This window comes from Macaca thibetana, chromosome 3 (assembly GCF_024542745.1).
Source record: "Macaca thibetana thibetana isolate TM-01 chromosome 3, ASM2454274v1, whole genome shotgun sequence".
NCBI classification, from domain to species: domain Eukaryota; kingdom Metazoa; phylum Chordata; class Mammalia; order Primates; family Cercopithecidae; genus Macaca; species Macaca thibetana.
This window is the reverse complement of record NC_065580.1, coordinates 56,758,686-56,780,517: the sequence shown is the minus strand read 5'-3', so window position 1 is coordinate 56,780,517 and position 21,832 is coordinate 56,758,686. Positions and strand designations below refer to the sequence as shown.

General features: G+C 41.3%; 1 protein-coding gene across 3 annotated transcripts in view; it reads right to left on the bottom strand.

Annotated features, from left to right (window-relative positions):
- The window catches only part of PTPN12 (protein tyrosine phosphatase non-receptor type 12), a 104,724-nt gene extending 83,854 nt beyond the window's left edge, over positions 1–20,870 (bottom strand). For 2 of the 3 annotated variants that reach the window (XM_050782748.1, XM_050782749.1), the window contains exon 1: positions 20,503–20,870. In XM_050782748.1, the coding sequence (XP_050638705.1) occupies positions 20,503–20,601 (99 nt within the window). In that variant the 5' untranslated portion in view covers positions 20,602–20,870. Of the gene's footprint in view, positions 1–19,990; positions 20,120–20,502 lie in introns of those variants that run through there. The other variant, XM_050782750.1, reaches the window with a different exon arrangement.
- Positions 20,871–21,832: the final 962 nt, after the last annotated feature.

The window sequence follows — 21,832 nt, the reverse complement described above, 5'->3', positions numbered from 1 at the left end:
ACCAATGTTTGCTATTCTCAATTTCTTTCTTTCTTTTTTTTTTGAAATGGGAGTCTTGCTCTGTTGCCCAGGCTGGAGTGCAGTGACATGATCTCGGCTGACTGCAACCTCTACCTCATAGGTTCAAGTGATTCTCCTGCCTCAGCCTCCTGAGTAGCTGGGATTACAGGCGCCCACCACCAGGCCCAGCTAATTATTATATTTTTAGTAGAGATGGGCTTTCGTCATGTTGGCCAGGCTGGTCTCAAACTCCTGAGCTCAGGTGATCTGCCTGCCTCAGCCTCCCAAACTGCTAGAATTACAGGTATGAACCACCACACCCAATCGCTACTCTCAATTTCTGAATTATCATCAATTTTTGAGTTTTCATCAAATTTGGTAGCTACTCCCCCAACAGTTAACAATGATTAACTTCAATTTTTCTGATTATTGGCGAGGTTGATGATTTTTTTCCTGTGTTCAGCACTTAATTGCATTTTTCTTCTGGTAATTATCATACCATATTCTCATGTTTCTACTGAAATGTTCTTTTAATTGATATATAGAAGCTCATCTTAAAAATCCTTTCTATAAAGCCTTGTATGACCCTTTTAACAGTATGTGACTTTTCCCTTTTAAGATTCCTAATTGCACAGTGTGAATATACCTAATGCCACATAACTGTACACTTAAATGATAAATGTTTTGTATTAATACATTTTATCACAATAAAAAAAGATGTAAAAAAAAATCTGTCACTCAATCTTAAGAATAAGTGAAAAGCTAAACAAACTGAAAAATCAACAACTTTTCTCAGATCCTTAAGAGAAGTCACAGGTCAAACAGCTGCCCCCAAACTGGAGAGACAGAAGGTGAATACAGAGAATCACAAGTAATCAGAGCAGAAACACTCACACAGCAAACCTCCAAAAGAAACCTGGCCGGGCGCAGTGGCTCAAGCCTGTAATCCCAGCACTTTGGGAGGCTGAGGTGGGTGGATCACGAGGTCAGGAGATCGAGACCATCCTGGCTAACACGGTGAAACCTCATCTCTACTAAAAAATACAAAAAAATTAGCCGGGCGTGGTGGCAGGCGCCTGTAGTCCCAGCTACTCGGGAGGCTGAGGCAGGAGAATGGCGTGAACCTGGGAGGCAGAGCTTGCAGTGAGCAGAGATCGTGCCACTGCACTCCAGCCTGGGCACCGGCAGAGCGAGACTCCGCCTCAAAAAAAAAAAAAAAAAGAAACCTGAACTGTAATTGATGAATTGCTAGAGGCACAGTGGGAACGACTATGAGGGTTAAAATCTCCAGGGGAGGCTGGGTGCAATGGCTCATACTTGCAATCCAAGTACTTTGGGAGGTGGAAGCGAGAGGACCTCTTTTGCCCAGGGTTTCGAGACCAGCCTAGGCAAGCGCAGTGAGACCCCACCTCTACAAAAAATTTAAAAATAGCTAGGTGTGGTGGCTACATCTGCAGTCCCAGCTACCAGGGAGGCTGAGGTGGGAGGATCACATGAGGCCAGGGGTTGAGGCTGCAGTGTGCCAAGGTTGTGCCGCTGCATTCTAGCCTGGACAACAGCGAGACCGCTCTAAACAAACAAACAAACAAACAAACAAACAAAAACTCCAAGTGTGCCCAATCAGAGGGGGCCCCCACATTTTTGTTTTACCTCCAGGAGCTCTACTAGGTTCTCACAGTAAATATCAAGAGAAAAATCCCCTCATGCTTCCAGCAGCAGGAGAAAGAGGAGCCATTTTGCAACACACCAGAATATTCCATTCTTTTTTTAATTTTTAATTTTTACTTTTGAGACGGAGTCTTGCTCTGTCACCAGGCTGGAGTGCAGTGGCGCGGTCTTGGCTCACTGCAACCTCCACCTCCCGGGTTCAAGCTGCTTCAGCCTCCCGAGTAGCTGGGACTACAGGCACGCGCCACCACGCCCGGCTACTTTTTTGTATTTTTATTAGAGATGGGGTTTCACCATGTTGGCCAGGATGGTCTCTATCTCTTGACCTTGTGATCCGCCAGCCTCAGCCTCCCAAAGTGCTGGGATTACAGGCGTGAGCCACCGTGCCCGGTGGAATATTCCATTCTTCTTAACAAGGTCTGCCCTACGGAGAAATGATTTAACCTGAGCCTAACCTGCTGGGGTTTTAGCAGAGCCTTATTTACATCAGGTAAGGAAAATACCCAACTATAGGTCATTCAAGCCATCCTGGGGGTGAGGTGCTGAGAAACAGGATATAGTTCAAAATCTATAAACAAGCTCTCTAAAAGACTGAGACCTTGGCTCTGGGTGGCTCATGCCTGTAATCCCAGCACTTTGGGAGGCAGAGGTAGGCAGGTATCCAGCCCAGAAGTTCGAGACCAGCCTAGGCAACGTGACAAAACCCCGTATCTACAAAAAAATACGAAAAATTAGCCAGGCATGTTGACACATGCCTGTGGTCCCAGCTACTGGGGAGGGCTGAGGTGGGAGGGCTGCTTGAGCCCAGGAGGCGGAAGTTGCAGTTAGCTATGATTGTATCTCTGCACTCCAGTCTGGGAGACAAAGCAAAACCCTGTTTCAAACAAACAAAGAAACAAACAAACAAAAAAAACACCCTATGATTAATATCCTAAGAACTCTAATGGATAAAGTAGATAGTATGCAAGAATAGATGGGCAATCAATATAAGCAAAGAGATAGAAATTCAAAGAAATAACCAAAAAGAAACACTAGAGATTTTTTAAAAGACTGTAACAAAAATAAAGAATGCCGTTGGTGGGCTTATTAGTAGACTGGACATGGCTGAGGAAAGAATCTCTGAACTTGAGGATATCTCAATAAAAGCTTCCAAAACTAAAAAGCAGACTAAAAAGACTAGAAAAAAACTGAAACAACAGAACAGAATATGCAAAAACTGTGGGGACAACTACAAAAGATGTAAATATGCATAAATATGCATAAGGGTAATAACAGAAAGAGAAGAAGGGAACAGAAGAAATATTTGAAATAATGATTGAAAACTTCCCCAAATTAATGCCAGAAACCAAACCACAGATCCAAGCAGCTCAGAGAACACTGATCAGAATAAATGCCAGAAAAACTGTATGTAGGCATATCATTTTCAAACTACAAAAAAATCAAAGATAAACACAAAGTCGTTTAAAAAGCAAGAGGAAAAAAAATCATCTTACCTACAGGGAAGCAAGTATAATAAGAATTACATCTGACTGTGTTTCAGAAACTAGGCAAGCAAGAAGACAGTGACAAAATATCTTATTAAGAAGAAAAAACCCCACCAACTTAGAATCCTGAACCCTGCAAAATTATCCTTCGAAAACCAAAGAGAAATAAACTTTCTCAACAAACAAAAATTAAGGCTGGGCAAGGTGGTTCATGCCTGTAGTCCTAATGTTTTGGGAGGCTGAGGTGGGTGGGAATTTGTTGCCACAGACCTACCTTGTGAGAAATGTTAAAAGAAATTTTTTAGAGAGAAGAAAAATTATGCTAGTCTGGAATTCATATCTACATAAAGAAAGGAAGAAGAAATGAGAGAAAGAATAAATGAAAGTAAAATTAAAACTTTTATTTTTCTTATTAATTGATCTGATGACCGTTTATTCAAAATACGTATGCTTGTGTGTCTATATTTATTTGTAAATGAGATAATGCCAGCAATGATACAAGGGATAGAATTAGGGTTATTTTGTCATTATAAAGTAATCTCACCATCCATAAAGTGGTACAGTGTTATCTGAAAGTGGACTTGGATTTGCTGGAAACGTACACTGCGAATGCCAGAGCAACCATTTAAAAAAATAAACACACCCAGCTGGGCACAGTGGCTCATGCCTATAATCCCAATACTTTGGGAAGCCAAGGCAGGAGGACTGCTTGAGGCCAGGAGTTTGACAGCTTGGGCAACATGGTAAGACCTGCTCTCTATAAAAAATAAAAAACATTGCTTGAGGGTTGGTGGCACACACTTGGTAGTCCTAGCTACTCAGGAGGCTGAGGCAGGAGCATCACGTGAGCCCGGAAGTTTGAGGTTACAGTGAGCTATGACATGCCACTGCACTCCAGCCTAAGCAACTAAGTGACACCTTGTCTCTTTTGAAAAGAACAACAACAAAAAAAAGAAGTAAAACTGACATGCTAAAAAAGGACAGTCATATGATATTTTGAATTAAAACTGCAAAAGGCAGAAGAAGAGTAGAAGACAAAAAAAAAATAGAACAAAGAACAAGGGCAACAGAAAATAGTAGCAAATATGGTAGACATTAATCCAATGCTATCAGTAATCACTCTGAACGTCAATGGTCTAAATGTACCAATTAAAAGATTGTCAGAGTGGATTAAAAACCAAGACCTAAGTATATGTTGTCTACAAGAGATCCACTTTAAATATACAAACACACATAGATTAAAAGCAAATGGATGGAAAAAAATATATCAGCTAACACAAAAATGAAGTGAGACTAGTTATTAATTTCAGATAAAGCGAATTTCATGGCAAGTAAAGTTACCAGGGATAGGGTGGCTTTACATCATGATAAAGGGGTCAATTCTCCAAGAAGACATTATAATCCTTAATCTGTATGGATCTAACAACTGTGCATAAAAATGTAAGGCAAAACTGACAGAACTGCAAGGAGAAATATCCGAATCCACTATTATAGTTGAAGACTTCCGTACTCCTCTATCAAAAATGGGCAGATGAAGCCAGCAGGAAATGAGTAAGGACACAGTTGAACTTAACAGCACCATCAATCAACTGGATATATAATGCACGTCTACAGACTACATAAGACAACAACCACAGAATACACATTCTTCTCAAGTTTACATGAAACATTCACCAAGACAGAGCAAATTCTGGGCAATAAAATACATCTCAACAAATTTAAAACAGCAATCATACACAATGTCTGCTCTCAGACCATAATGACACTCAAAATATTTTGGACGTAGGGGCATTTTAAACTTCAGATTAGGGATGCTCAACTCTGTATTTTCAGATAATTAAATATACTATACACATTCTTTTTGTCTGTCACCAAAAAGGTCCAAAAGAGAAAAAGAGCAAGGTGTTGCCTTTTTCCCCTCCCATTTATTTAACTTCTCACTTAATGCCCTAATAATGCTTCCTTCTTATCATTTATTTAGAACAACATCTGACACTGTGTCCTTTATTCTTACTAATTCAAACATTAGAAACTACTTCTGTTTTAAAGAAGCTAAGACTGAGAGTGGTTCAAATCATGTACTCAACATTACACAGTAAGTAATGGCCAGGTCTAATACATATATACCTGTTGTAACCCATATAATTGGACTGTCCACTATAATCCTAGACACTCAATTTCCTAAAATCAAACATATGACAAAGATATGTTACTTCCATCAGGTCTTTTCTTCCCTGCCTATTTTTACTTTTGTACATTCCTTCGTTTACACCCTCTTTAAATAATTAAGACTCCTGCCCAGTAGTGTCACCAAATTACCTTTCCCTCTCTTATCTATAACCTGTTTTAAAGGCAAAATAATAATTCATAGATCTAATCCAACCTACATCCTATTTAAAAAAATAATAAAACCTCTATACCTTCTTTAACAACTAGAGAAATAAACGATGAGGTCATTTTAGAACATATTTGAAAATATACATATGATGCTGAGACCTTGTAAACAATACAAAAACAGCATATAATAAAGCAATGACAAGAAATTAAATGGACTGGTTAAATATTCATCCTGTACTTTAAGTTGCATTTTTGGGAAAAAAAAAAATAGTTTAAAAGTAATCTACCAGGGAGCAGTGGCTCATGCCTGTGGTCCTATCTACTTAGGAGGCTAAAGCAGGTGGATCCGTTGAGCCCAGGAGTTTGAGGCTACAATGAGCTGTGATTGTGCCACTGCACTCAAGCTTGGGCAACAGAGACAGACTCTGTTTCTTAAAAATAAATTTTAATAATCTTCTATCTAAATTATAAAGTAATTTTTAAAACTAGACTTTTTACTTTTGTGCACCATCTAATAATGTCAGTGAATGGGTGTGGAGGTAAATATTTGAACATGGTAATTATTTCAGTTGCAAAATCCTATTACTGATATCCACCCACCCTGCGTTTCTCCTTGGCATTCATACAAGGGGTCTTCAAAAAGTTCATGGAAAATATGTACCATGAAAAAAACTATGCATGGATTTCAATGTTTTTTGCACCAAAATAAACTCATACTAACTTCTTATAACATGTTTGATGAACAGGATCTCATTTGAAGCACTAAGAACTGTAAGTTATCAGTTTGAAAAGAACCCCTATCAGAGCAACATGAATTCTGCTAAAAAACTGAAGCAAGAACAAAACATCAAATTTATGGTAAAGCTTGGATGGAAGAATGGTGAAGCAAAGTTCATGGGGACAATGCCCCAAATATCAGCAGTTTACAAATGGATGCCTCTTTTAAAGAAAGAACAAGGTGATGCTGAAGATGAAACCTGTAGTAGCAGACCATCCACATTGATTTTTGAGAAAAAATTCATCTTGTCACGTGCCCTAACTGAAGAGAACCTGCAATTAACAGCATAAACAATAGCCAACACCACAGACATCTTAAGTTGTTCAGCTTACACAATTCTGACTGAAAAATTAAAGCTGAACAAACTTTCCACTCAACTGGTGCCAAAACCATAGCACCCAGATAGCTACAGACAAGAGCAGAGCTTTCAATGGAAATTTTAAACACGCCTGTAATCTCAGCACTTTGGGAGGCCGAGGCAGGTGGATCACCTGAGGTCAGGAGTGCAGCCTGGACAACATGATCAGCCTGGACAACATGGCGAAACCCTGTCTCTACTAAAAATACAAAAATTAGCCGGGTGTGGTGGTGCACACCTGTAATCCCAGCTACTTGGGAGGCTGAGGCTGGAGAATCACTTGAACCAGGGACATGGAGACTGCAGTGAGCAGAGATCGTGCCACTGCACTCTAGACTGGGTGACAAAGCAAGACTCCGTCTCAAAAACAAAATGAAAAATAATAAATAAATAAATAGGTGGGATCAAGATCCTGAAGCATTTCTTAAAAGGATTGTAACAGGAAATGAAACATAGCTTTACCAGTATGATCCTGAAGACAAACTCAATCAAAGCAATGACTACCAAGAGGTGGCAGTGGTCCAGTCAAGGCAAAAGTGGACCAGTCAAGAGCAAAGCTCATGGCAACAGTTTCTGGGGATGCTCAAGGCATTATGCATGTTAATTTTCTGGAGGACCAAGGAAAGATAACATCTGCTCATTATGAGAGTGTTTCGAAAAAGTCAGCCAAAGCTTTAGCAGAAAAACATCTGAGAAAGTGTCACCACAGAGTCCTTTTCTACCCACAAAAATGCCTCTTGCTCATTCCTCTCATCAAACAAGGGCAATTTTGTGAGAGTTCAGATGGGAAACCATTAGGCATCCACCTTACAGTCCTGATTTGGCTCCTTCTGCCTTCTTTTTGTTTCCCAATCTCAAAAAAATCTTTAAAGGGCACTCATTACTCTTCAGTTAATAATGTAAAAAAAAACTGCTTTGAAATGGTTACATTTCTAGGACCCTCAGTTATTAGGGATAAACAAAATGGTTGGTGTATCATCACTTATAAAAGTAAAGTGATGGAGTTTATGTTGAGAAATAAACTTTATATTTTTAATTTTAATCTATTTACAAATTTATTTATAAATAACATTTATTTACTTAATTCCATTTTTCCATGAGCTTTCTGAAGTCCCCTTGTAGAATATATTTACTATATTAGATGAATTACAAACAACTAGGTGTAAGTTACAGGACATTTCTAAACTACAAAGTACCTTCCAGTCTATTTCTGCTATCCATTATTAACACACATTAATAAATCTTGGGCACAGACAACCAACTGACAGAGTAGGTAGAGAAAGGTGACTAGGCAAATAGAATTTCAAAGGGAGGCACAAAGGCAGGCAGGCAGGCAGACACACAGGCGCAAAGACAGACACGCTAATAGACAGGCAAACACAATGAATATAGTAACACATAAATTTTAGATGATTCATGAACTAAAAGAACTATAGTTAGGTTAATTTTAATAATGCAAAATCTACTATGAAGAAAATATGTTAAGTTTTTCAGATAGTGATATATTTCTGACATATGATCACGGAGTAAATCATAGTGACTACTTTGATAAAAATGATCTTTAGGGCCAGGCGCAGTGGCTCACACCTATAATCCCAGCACTTTGGGAGCCAAGATGGAAGGATCACTTTAGGCCAGGAGTCTGAGACCAGCTGAGGCAACATAGTAAGACCTCATCTCTACAAAAAAGTAAAAAAATTAGTAGGGCATGGTGGCATAGGCCTGTAGTCCTAGCGACTCAGGAGGGAGGCGAGTGGATCACTTGAGTCCAGGAAGTCAGGGCTGCAGTGAGCTATGATTACACCACTGCACACCAGTCTGTGCGATAAAGCAGGACCCTATCTCTTAAAACACAAAACAAAAAAACACACACAAAAACAAAAAAACAAAACCCCAAACTTTAAAACAGGATTTCCTTGCAAGAAGGTTCCATATTTTAATATTGGAAAATTATAATTTAAATATTAGGTACCATAAATAAGCAGCTTATAGATAATCTTAATTTTAGTTTGCTACACAGAAACCTTAAAATTTTGCCTGATGTTTAATGTCTAACTGTAAATGTGAAATAATGCTCTGCCAGAGCCAACAAATGGTTCTCTCAAGTCACAAGGACTCTTTGTGCTTCTTTTTCCTTCTCTGAAAGAAGGTGGGTGGAGTTCATATGGAGCTGAAACCTTAAAATAGTAATTTTTTTTTTCAATTTTGCTTCAGGGATTCTCTACTAGACACTCTTTGGGCTGCCTGCCTAGTTATTAAGCCATCCCTTCCTTTCTCTAAAAAAAGTTCCTTCCTTTCATACACATATGAATAAGCTCACCACCTTATGCAACACCCATCTCACTGGCGAGTTGGTTATTTTCTTCAGGAAATTGAAAACAAGATGTAGCAATTCTAGTCATTCTGAGCTCTTCCCATAATCTGAGATAAAAGTGAATGAGACAGGTTAGATTACCATAAGGGATGCCTTTATTCAGCACATGCAGGCCAAAACAGTGAAAGTCAAAATGCAGAGAGAGGTAAGAGAAGAGTAAAGCAAGTGTACAGAGAAGCAAAGAGAAGTATCCAAGCAGCCCCAGAGACATGGAAACTAGAAAACCATAGAAAGACACAGCGGCTGGCATGGAGAGAGGAGTCACCCAGGCTCTCTATTTCTTGGTTCTGATGCTTCAACCTGCTCAAGGATAGTATTCCATTTCAACGAATTCTTTCTTCACTTAAGCTACTTTGAGAGTAGGCTGCAACCAAAAATCTATACTGACAGAAAACTTTTTTGGTAATTTTGAGGATATTTATGCTCTACTTTGGGGGGCAGGGGGCGGGGCTTTATTGACTTCTTCCGTAAGACTGAAAATGTTGGCCTAAGCAGCATCATATCATAGAAAAAGCATCTGCTTTCCTAACTTGGGTCTAATTTCTCCAGTTCTGCCACCTTTCTATGGCAAGACCTGTAATAAGCTCCTTAATTTCTAAACAGTTTTTATATTCCTTATAACACTAAAGAGTTTATGACTTCAGGAGTAAAACCAACATACACAATGGGGAAGAAGGTGTCTAGAAAAGCTATTCTTCATGGTTTTGTAGCATGTGACCTAGAACTCCTTTCCTTTCTCACGTTGGTTCTGGTCACAGATGCATAGTCTTAAAACCTCTTCAGAGTCATCTTAGGGAAAGCTCAATTTGCTGAGGAATCCAAACTAAGCAAGAGACCCACCATTATAAAAAAGCTGCCTTAGTCCTGAAGGCTTTTTAAATGTAATTTCTTTCCACAGGGCACTTTTAACATATCTGATAGATGCCAATGAAAAACACTAATCTAGTCATCTAAGAACTGTGTAAACAGAGAGAGTACAACTTTATATACCTGAAATAAAGTAAAATTACTAGATTTAAGAACATTTACCATGTGACAAGGACTCAATTTTTAAAAGGTCCTACTGTAAGAGCAAACAACTATGCCATAATAATGGAACATCAAAACACTCCTCATCAAAACACTCAGAAACACAGGCCAATTTCAAAATAGCATTTAAGCTGATATTCCTTTGGAAATCCTATATTTGGGTACATTAGATTTGCTTATTTTAGACACACTGACCCTGTTCTTCCCATCTAAAACTCACAGTTCTATCTCTGTTTATCTCCAAGTCTGTGAAAGTATTGTTGCCTTTTATTCACCTAGTTCACCTGACAAACTCTTCCTTCAAAAACCAGCTCAAATGTAGCATCTTTGTGGAAATTGTCCATGATCTATTCAGGCAGATTTAGGCTCTCCTGTCTCTCTAGTTTAAATTCCGAATATACTTCCATTGGAGCAATATGTCATCTCAAATTCCTTCAACTATCTTCTATGTACTACGTTAGAAACTTTACATATATTATCTTGTTCTTTCCAGGTATGTATTACAGCCCCAACTTCTCTAGATAATCTGCTCAGAATCACAGCAGGGCCAGGATAGAAATTAATAACTGTATAGCTCCTAAACTCCTTATCTTCCCACTAGTCTATAAGTTCTAAGGCTTTTGGGACCCAAACCCCTTGAGAAACTAAGAGCTATGAACTTTCTTCCCCCTAAAATGGGCTTACACACAAAAAGTATTACATATAATTTAAAAGGGTTCAAAGATTCCCCTGAAGCCCACCCACTGCCCCCAGGAAAAGTCCTGCTGCTTCTCACAAGTCTCTTCAGTTAGTAAACTTCCTGAAGAGAGTGACTGCCATATTTTCAACTGCCAATTCAAAAACACAGTACCTAGGGCATAGTGGGCACTCTGTTATCTCCATAAATACCTTCTGTATGAATGGATAAATGATAGAGACCATGGATGGATGACAGAGACAAATCTTTGCGTTCCTTCAGAGCCTATCAGGGCAGTCACTCAAATGTTGTTAAAATCTCTTTTTAAATGCCGGTTAGATATAAAAAAAGTTATTACAGGAAATGTAGATATTAGCACACTTCTCAAAGTCTCTGAGATTAACATGGTCCACAATATGACTAGGCTTTGTGTACTCACCAAATGTCATCTTGAATTATAATTCCTGTGTAATTATAATCCCCCATGCTATTCTCCTGATAGTGAGTTCTCACAAGATCTGATGGTTTTATAAATGTTTGGTAGTTCCTCCGACGTTCATTCTCCTTCCTGTCATCTTGTGAAGAAGGTGCCTTGCTTCCCCTTTGCCTTCCACCAGAATTGTAAGTTTCCTTAGGCCTCCCCAGCCAAGCTCAACTGTGAGTCAATTAAACCTCTTTCCTTTATAAATTCTATGAAGAACTGCCAGTCTCGGGCAGTTCTTCATAGCAGTGTGAAAATGGACTAATACAGTCCACATTCCACTTTCTCCAAAAAAAACTTTCAGGAAGCAACTACTGTTTGCTTCTTATATCTGCCATACGCCAGCCACAGACCCTACAATATTGTATAAATGAAAACAAGATTTTTGTGTGATGTCAGAAGGAAGGAGATAATTGTCAAGGTTTGACTGCATGAATCTAAAAAAACTTAAATACTACACGAAATATAAAATGCTGGAAGAGGAGTTCAACTCATATTTGGAAAAGACTAGTGGTTTAGAAATTGCATATCACCTGATTTACCTTATCAAGTTTTCAACTCAAATCTAATGAAAGGCTTTTTTTCTTATGGCATTAAAGATCAAATTTTACAAAGGATTTGAAAAGGTGCTTTAAGATAAACTGTACTAAATTTTTATTCTGGAAAGTGAGAATTAATCACATTTTTGCTTCCAAGTTTTTGGTGAACATGGTGAAGTCATTTTAAATTTTTAGCTTTTTCATCTTCCAAGTACTGGTTTATAAAATAAAAGGGGAGACCATCCTGGCCAACATGGTGAAACCCCATGTCTACTAAAAAAACAAAAATTAGCTGGGTGTGGTGGCAGGCGCCTGTAATCCCAGCTACACGGAGACTGAGGCAGGAGAACTGCTTGAACCCAGGAGGCGGAGGTTGCAGTGAGCTGAGATCGTGCCACTGCACTCTAGCCTGGCAACAGAGCAAGACTTTATCTCAAAAAATAAATAAATAAAATAAATAAATAAAAGGGAAGCTTTCTGAGGGAAAAAGTATGTTCAACAGTACAACCACAGATCAGCAAGATTTCATTCATTTAGTAGGTATGCTCAAGGACCAGGAATAGCTTACTTCAAAGGGAAGAAAGGATACATACCACAGAGTATAGGAGTTTAACACTGGAAAGGTAATGTGACATTATGTTAAGAAGGTTCTGGAATGCCAGGCTAAGCAGTACAGACTTTATCCTATAGACCTGTGATTCTCAACTAGGACCAAAGTTACAAAATTGGGTGAAGCTTCCAGGTGATGTAGAAGCAGCACTTGGATCAGATGTTTTGAATTGACTTTCAAAATATGCATTTAAAATTTCCAATAATTGTAATGGTCATAAAAGGGAACAATGAGTCTTTTAACTTATATTTTTTATAATAAAAATTAAACCATGCTTCCAGTGCAGCCCACATCTCTTGATTGTACAACCAGTATGGTTTCCATTAGCCTACAGATGCCGCCACTTGAAAGTGGTATTTTAGGAAAGTGAATATGATATATTGAATGAACTGGATGAGGAAAGAAACTAGAGGCAAGTAGAGAACAATAGATATCACTTATAATCACTCTCTAAACGTCCACAAATTCACCATTTTTGAAGAGATACTGATGACATGATATCTTGATTTTATTAAGTCCAAAGCCAAAAGTTTAAAAGAAGACATTTTATTAATACTCTAAGACAATATCAACAAAGTATTATCCATGGGGTATAGGATGCACAAGTACAGAAGTTACCTTAAGAAATTGCAGCTAATAAAATCATATTTATTTAAAATATTTGAATTCAATGTAGCTCTTGTATTTTCTTTTTCAGTGGATACTGAAAATACAACTAGAGTTACGTGAATATATCTGTGTAGGAGGGGAAGAAGCAGTTCTCATGGCCGTCTAAAAGACAAACCTTTGGACCACTGAAGAATTCACCTGAAGAATAAATCCGTCTTACAGCATTAAGCTTGTCTACAATGTCTGCACACGCAATGGACATTAGTACCTATTAAATGCCAAGCACTATATTAAGCAATGGGGATACGGCGATAATTAAGTCCCATTCTCTAGCCTGGGAGGTTTTCAGTCTGGGGAAGACAGAAATGTAAATGTTTACGAATCTAACAAACTGAGTGCTATAGAAACACAGAAGTATTTAACATATGAACAAAAAACCTACATCCATCTAAATGTTAATGTCTTACTTTCAATTTCATCCTTTAAAAATCCTTTTTCCAAGTTAAATGTCAAATATTGATGGAAAAAAGTTAATATATTTTGAAAGTAAATACAGTAAAACATTCTTGAGAACGCTTAAATTTTTAGTTTACTGTCTCAGTGAACCATGTCTGGAGAGTTACTTAAAAGTTCACTTCCACTTCTGAAGTTAGTTAAGATATAAATATGTTTAGATGAATACTCATCGAAGGATGGAAAAGAAAACCATATTACTAAACCAGTGGCACTGGGTAAGCACTAAGATTAGCTCAAATGCAAGGACTAGAAAATATTTCACTCTAGTTTTTAAAGACAAATTACGACATACAAAATCTTACAAGCTAACCACAAGAAGATACCAGTTCACACTCAGTAGGATGCCTATAATCAGAAAGACAGCAACAATATCGGTGAAGATGTAGAGAAACTGGAACCCTCGTGTACTCCTTATGTAAAATGTGCAGCAGCTTTGGATAACAGTCTGGCAGTTCCTCAAAATGTTAAACATAGTGTTATCACGTGACTGAGCAATTCCACACTTAGATATATACCCAAGAGAACTGAAAATGTGTCCACACAGAAACTTGTACACAAATGTTCACAGTAGCATTATTCACATTAGTCAAAAAGTGGAAAGAATTCAAATACCCATCAACATGATGAATGGATAAACAAAATGTGGTATCTATATAATAGAATATTATTCAGCCATAAAAAGGCCAAAAGCACTACTGATCAATACTATAACGTGGATGAAACCTGAAATAATGTTAGGTGGAGTCTGTCACAAAACACCACATATTGTATGATTCCATTTATATAAAATGTCCAGAATACTTAAATCTATGGAAACAGAAGGTAGATTTGTGGTTGCTTGGGGCTTGTGGGAAAGCAGGGAGTGACTGCTAATGGGTACAGAAAGCGAAGAAAATGTCCTAAAATTGATTGTGGTGACTGTTGCATAATTTCATCAATGTAATAAAAAACTAGTGAATCATACACTTTAAATGAGTAAATCTTATGGTAGGTACTTATATCTCAATAAAGCTATTATTAATTTTTTTAAACCTGCAAGCCACAACACTGAATAAACAAATGATGAAAATTTTTATGTTTATCAAGACTGCAACATAATATCTTTCCAGGCAAAAGAGGATATACACATAGACAAGAAATAATATGAAAAATATTCTCTAGTTCTCTCTTAAAAAAAAAAAGGCAGTGGGAGGGGCACACTCTCCTTCAACCAGTCTTCCTCTAGCTCCTACTCTCTACTTTCAAAATGTTAAAAAAAAAAAAAGGAAAGACGCTAAACCCACCCTTTACCCTACAATCTGGCTTCTTCCCATACCCCAACCCAAACTGCTTTTTCTAGTCACCAAAGCACTCCTACGTGCCAAATGGAATGGGTACTTTCTCAACCTCACCTTACCGGTCCTCCCAGCATTATTTGACTCTGGTAATAACTCCTTTCTTGAAACTCTCCCTGGCTTTTCTGACATCTCTGGTTCTCCTCCCTCCTTCTTGAACACTCCTTCTCAGGAACAATCACTAGTATATCCTTCTTTTGGCTGTTCTTTTAAGACTGATGTTCTTCAACCTAAAGCTGGTCACTCTATAAGTTTGCTGGAATAAGCTCATTCACTCCCATGATGTCAACTATCTCCTACATGCTTATATGATGATGCCTACATCTTTAACTCCATCCTGTCAGAAATCTTAAGCTCTACATTTTTACTGGATGTCTCAGAGGCAACGCGCAGTTTTCACATGTTGAAAATTAAATGTATCCTCTTCTCTCCTGAAACTTCCTCCTACAATGTTGTTTGGTCTCCTCTACTTGTTTCTCCTCCCTCACTCCTTATTCTACCAAATGGTATTCTCTACCTTGGGTGACAGATACCAAGCTAGACATTTTGCAAGTCATAATACTATACTCTTTTCTTCTTTACTACCCCCATCTAATGAATCATTGAGACTCCTTTCTTAATTCTTATCAGATGTGTTATATACTCTATTTCCCCATCTCAGTTCACTTTAGGCCCTCACATCTCACTTCTTCTATTTCGACAGCTTCCAAAATGCCACTCTTCATACTGCCATCAGACTCAACTTTGTAAAACACAAATGATTGTTTACCTTTCTTAAACGACTCAGCAGTGCTCCAGAAGCCCAGACTAATGATTCTCACCTTTTCTACCAGAACCTATCTGAGTAAGTGAAGGTTCAGAGTACAACTCAAGGAGCAGGCTGGAGAAGGCGAGGATGGGGGAATGACGCTGTAGTGGGCCAGCATGTCTATTTTCTTAACACCTCCCTACTTTCTCCATGACTCTAGGAGTTACAATGCAGACTGTCCAGAATTGCTATTATCGGTCTGTAGAATAAAATCTAAGTATAGCATAGACATAAGATCCTTCACAAAAAGACCTCTAACTTTCCCAGCATCACCTTTATCATTTACCATGTATTAGCTCACTGGTTCTCAAAGTATGGTCCAGGACCACCTCCCCAACCCCCAGTCATCAGAGGGAGTCTGTGTGGAGTAAAACCTAGGTCTGTGAAACATGAATGTGCACCACTCTACTTTATACATTTATCTCTCAGTTTGTAAATACTAAAAGTAGAGATAATTGAGATCAAATTCTGATCAGCCACAAATTAGCTATTTGCTAATTTATTAGCAAAATTAGCATGTTTTCAACATGCAAATAACTATCTAGGAAACAAAGTTCTATACAGTCTGGGTACCTTAGTTGTCTCTTCTTTAACAGTATGGGGCACAACCAAGGCCAGTAATAGACACTCATAGAATAGTTAATGACAGGTGGAAAATTTCTATCCTCAATAGTAATCAAGAAATTCAAGTTAAAACAAGATACCAGTTTTCAACCATCAAATAAAGATCAAGAAAATTATAATATGAACACTCATACATTACTGACAGTTGTATGAACTGACAAAACTTTTTCAAGTTTATGAACATGTATTAAATGTTTATATACTTCTGCCTAGTACTCCCGGGAAGCTATCTTATGCAACAGTGAAAAATGTAAAAGTTTTGCAAAAATTTTAATCACAAAATTATTATATGTAACAGCAGAAAGTAGAATGACCTAAATACTCAACCACAAAGAAATGGAATTAAGATATAAAATAGTCACCAAGTAGTAGGCCAGCTATGGTGGCTCACATCTGTAACCCCAGCACTTTGAGGCTGAGGCAGGAATTAGAAACCAGCCTGGGCAACATGAGGAAACCCTGTCTCTACAAAAAATACAAAAATCAGCAGGGCTTGGTGGGGCGGGCCTGTAGTCCCAGCAACTCTGGAGGTTGAGGTGGGATCCCACGGAGGCTGACGCTGCAGTGAGCCAGGATCGCAACCATACACTTCAGCCTGGGTGACAGAGTGAGACCCCATCTCAAAAACAGAACAAAACAACAAAACAAAACAAAACAAAACAAAACAAAATATTAACAGACGTAGCCTTTAAATGATAGGACTATAGGACGGCTGGATAGAGCAAAAAGAGCATTGTCACCAGAGTCAGGCAAGTGGAGTATTCATTTGAACTGTGGTCTAAGTGTAAAGCATTATTATTATTCTATTAATTTCCAAATTTGGAATAAACATTATTTTATAATGGAACAGAGTTATATCAGCCACATTAACTCTAAGGCTCAGTCATAAAATGTTAAGATTTTAAAATGCATTTTTAATCAACATCAGAATTTAAGAATAATAGTTAGAATCTATAAGCTAATCTTTTTTTTCTCTTTCCATGCCAGGGGAACATAGTTCCTCTCCAGCCTTCCAGTCAGGGGAAAAAGCAACACCAACTACCAGCTGCCTTAATTACAGCTATTGCTTATCAAGTCAGGAAATAAAAAAAAAAAAACCAAGCCCTATAAAAGAATAGCCTTAGTCATCAAATCTCCAGTGTAGAATCACCTAGCTATACCTAGGTATCATGGAAGAAAAAGGAAACTCATTCAGTCCTTGAGAAATGAACTCTCGGTGGCGCATGCCTGTAATTCTAGCACTTTGGGAGACTGAGGCGGCAGATCACAAAGTCAGTCAGATCAAAGTTCAAGACCAGTCTGGCCAATACCATGAAACCCCATCTCTACTAAAAATACAAAAATTAGCCAGGCGTGGTGGCATGCGCCTGTAATCTCAGCTACTCAGGAGGCTGAGGCAGGAGAATCGCTTGAACCTGGGAGGTGGAGGTTGCAGTGAGCGGAGATTGCACCACTGCACTCCAACCTGGGCGACAGAGCGAGACTCCATCTGAAAAAGAAACAAACAAACAAACAAACAAACAAAGGAAGAAAGGAAGGAAGGAAGGAAGGAAGGAAGGAAGGAAGGAAGGAAGGAAGAAAGAAAGAAAGAAAGAAAGAAAGAAAGAAAGGAAAGAAAGGAAGAAAGGAAGAAAGGAAGAAAGGAAGAAAGGAAGAAAGGAAGAAAGGAAGAAAGGAAGAAAAAGAAAGAAAGAAAGAAAGAAAGAAAGAAAGAAAGAAAGAAAGAAAGAAAGAAAGAAAGAAAAGAAAGAAAAGAAAGAAAGAAAAGAGAGAGAGAGAGACACAGAAAGAAAGAAATGAACTCTCCAATAGGAATCCCTGACTCATCCCCAAAGCATGAACCCTAAGGCTACTTCTCCAATACAGGAGTTCAGAGGCTGGGCACCTGTCCTGATGGCCCACATCACCAAACAATGCTCCTCCCTGTCTGTATATGCCTAGGGATAACAAGGTGACTAGCATGCAAACAAGAAATGACCAGGGACCACACCATCTCTTCTTCCATAACCAAAATAAGATGGTAAAAAACTAGTTTTAGGCCCGGCACAGTGGCTCACGCCTGTAATCCCAGCACTTTGGGAGGCCAAGGCAGGTGGATCACTTGAGATGAGGAGTTTGAGACCAGGCTGCAAATATGGCAAAACCCCATCTCTACTAAAAATACAAAAATTAGCTGGGCGTGGTAGCTTGCGCCTGTAGTCCCAGCTACTTGGGAGGCTGAGGCAGGAGAATCGTTTGACTCTGGGAGGCAGAGGTTGCAGTGAGCTGAGATTGCACCACTGCACTCCAGCCTGGGCTACAGAGCGCAGAGCAAGACTCGGCTCAAAAACAAAAACAAAAAAAAGCTAGTTTTAAACGCCTTAAATATTCAAAGTATTTTCTTCTACTTTCGCTAGAAAGTAGTAAAAAGGGGACTGCATCCAGTTGCTGTAAATGACACCATTCAAAAGATACTAAGACAATTAAAGTTCAATAGTAAAAAAGGAAAATACCCTCTTTTCCTTAACCCTTTCAGATCAAAAAGTAATTTTTCAAAAATACATAGGCTAAATATCAAGAGCAAATGTTTAAATATAAGCAATATTTTTATTTTTAATAAGGAATAAGTTAGATTATTTAACTTATATTTTCAATCTTCAAAAGATACTGAGAAAACTTTACTTCCATCCTCAATTATTGGTCTGGGGAGGCGGGAATCACAAAGCTCAACGATACTAGTATAATATTGTGTAAGGTCAAGGACCTATTTTATAAGCAGTTAAAAATTTAACGCTAAGCTTTACTGGACAGGTCTCTTTAAAACGTGAAAAAGTATTCACTACTAAGTCATATCACCTCCACCATAAAAACTACTGTACTTTTTAAATAAAAAATAAAAACTAGCCAATGTCTGCTGCCCATTCATTTTACAGATATTAACTGTGTATCCTTTTCATAATCAGGTTTCAGAGTTAAGTGATTATTCTTGGAGGTGTACCTTACCCAGGATAAAAATTTTCCCTAGCTGATTTCCCCTTCTCAACCCCCGCCAAAACTAAGGAGCAACCACTTCCCAAAGTCCCACTTCCTTTTCCATTCCCCAGACCTACAGGGTTTCCAACGCCCCAGTCTTGCGCAATATCCGTAGGAGCAGCAGCCGCAACCACCGCCTCCTAAGCCGGGAAACAACCCTAGAGGGAACATTGTCCAGCAGAAAAATAAAAGGGGCGGGGGTTGGGGGGGTGGGTAACATAGGAAGTCGACTTCTGGTCCCACGCCTTCGGATCTGACCCCCTCATAGTGAGCTAGAGCAATAGTGTATCTAGAGCAGTTTCATGAACAAGACTTTTAACCTTACCTCCTCTCAAGCCTGCTTGCACAAGCAGAGGGCGGAAAGTGGGGGGTGGCGGAGGCGGGGGGGGGGGGGGCGCTGGGAAGGTTATCTCCCAGTTCAGGGCTTCGGCCCGTAGCGACGCCTCCGCCCCACCAGGACTATTGTTCCCAAGTTCCCCACCCCCACCCCGGATAGGAAGTGATAGTCACATCCCCTTCGCCTTCGGCTATATCCCCTGGGGAGTCCGAAGTCGGTTTCCTTCAGGATAATCCCCCCACCCACACTTATCCCCTGAACCGGACCCCAAGATCACCTTAAACCTGGGTCTCAGGAGAGGAGAAGCGGGACGCGGGTAAATGGAAATTAGGTAAACCCATGAGATTCCTTACGGACAATCCTTTCCCAAGCGTTGGAGATCATGATTGCGACCCCAGAAACGGCAGAAGTCCTACCTTGCCCGCTTTGAGACCAGCTAAAGCAAAGGGATCCCAGGAGTTAGTGCCAACCTCAATTCCCCCGTTCCTCTGTCAGCCACGATCTGCACTCCTCCCGGTCACAGCCAGATACCCTGCCTCGACCCTCCTGGGAGGAGCGGACTGGGCGGGGAGATGTGGAAACGCGAGCACCCCCCGGCCTGCACCTCACTAGTCTCCGGCTCCCGGCCGGGTAAACAATAGGTGGTCGCGAGCCGCGGTGCAGGCTGCAGGCTCGGCCGCGCGGCCGCTCCCTTCGCGCCCCGGGCGCCCGCGCGGGGGTCGCGAACATGGGAGAAGAAAGCAGGCCACGGCGGGAGGCGCTCTCGATTCCCGCCGGCTTCCAAGACCACCCGGCCCACCGGGCTGGTGCGCGCCCCCTCCGCCCCTTTCCTCACAGAGGTACACAAAGCACTGGCGGCCCGGCCGGGAGAGGCGGCGATGGGCTCCGGCGCCGGCGAGACAAGGCGACAGCGAGGGGAGAGACTCACCATGAAGTCCCGAGCGAAGTTGTCCTCCCCATTGTGGTCAGGACTCTTCATGGCCTGGACCCTCTGGATGAATTTCCTCAGGATCTCCACTTGCTCCATCCTCCCGCGTCCCCCCGGCTGCGGTCGCTGGCCCCCCCGCCGCCCGCCCGCCCGGCGCAGAGCCCGCTCCGTCTTCCCCAGCTCGTTTCCCCAGCACGTCCCTCCCTCCCGACCCCCGCCAAGCCCCGCGGCTCCCTCCTCCTCCCCACTGCCCTAGGCGGCGGCTGCGGCGGCACCGGCTGGGCTCCCGACACCACAACTTCCAGGAGCAGCCGCCGCTCTCCCACAGTACCAGGCGAGCCGCTGCGGCTAGCGCCAACCCCAACCCCCAGCTTGCTCCATCCTCCTTCCCCGCCCTCCTCCTCCGTCGGAGACGCCGCCGCCGCCGCCGCCGCCGCCGCCGCCTCAGGAACACAGCTAGCTCTCCGCTCGCCCTGCCCCCCCTTCCCGGTTCTTCCTCCCCCCCACCCCCCGCCAGCAGCCGCAGCCGCCTCTCCCCACGGGCGCGTCCCCGCCGCCACCCAGATGCGCGGCCTCGCGCTGCGGCTCCGCCCCAAGCGCCGCGCCTGCTGATCCATCCCCGCCCGCCTCCCGGCCACGCCCCCAAGCCCGCCCTGCCGGCCCCAGGCCCGCTTGGAGTGGCTGGAAGGCACTTCAGCGGGCGGCCTGGAGACCTGACTCCACTTCCGGGGCGTGGCCCCGTTCAGGGATCTCAGAGGTCGGAGTAGCGTCGCGAGGAGAGTTGGTTCCTCAGAAGGAGGGAATGCGACTCAGAGCGGGGCAAGCAGTAGTGTATCAGAGTAGGATTCTGCTGGAATTTGCGGTCTCACCGCCTACTAGGGAAGAGAAGCAGTTTTCAGGAGTCCCGCACCGCCGCCAGCCGTGGACTGGGCCTACAAGTCACGGCCTGTGGAGTCCAGGAGTGGGGGCGGGCGAGGGCTGGCTGGAGGCAGGCTGGGAACTGTAGTAGTGTCACCGCCACGTTCGCAGCAGGTAGATGCTCATTTTGGTAACGGATTGGTGAGAGTGGATAGCAATTAGGCTTCGGCACCTTGGAGCGTGGCTCAGCTAAGGGAAGTGAAACGCTTCCTGGGTGAGAGGACTTTTATTATTTGCGCATCCTCTTAAACCTGGCGAGTGAGCGCCTGAGGTTCGGAGTGCCTTCTTCCCGGATGACGCGGGTGTGGGATCTTCGTGTTTGCCGAACTGAAGGAAATTTGCCTTCCTGCCTTGAGGTTCGCAGCAGTTCATAACTGAATAAGAGACTTCCCTCAGTAGAATGGACTTTATT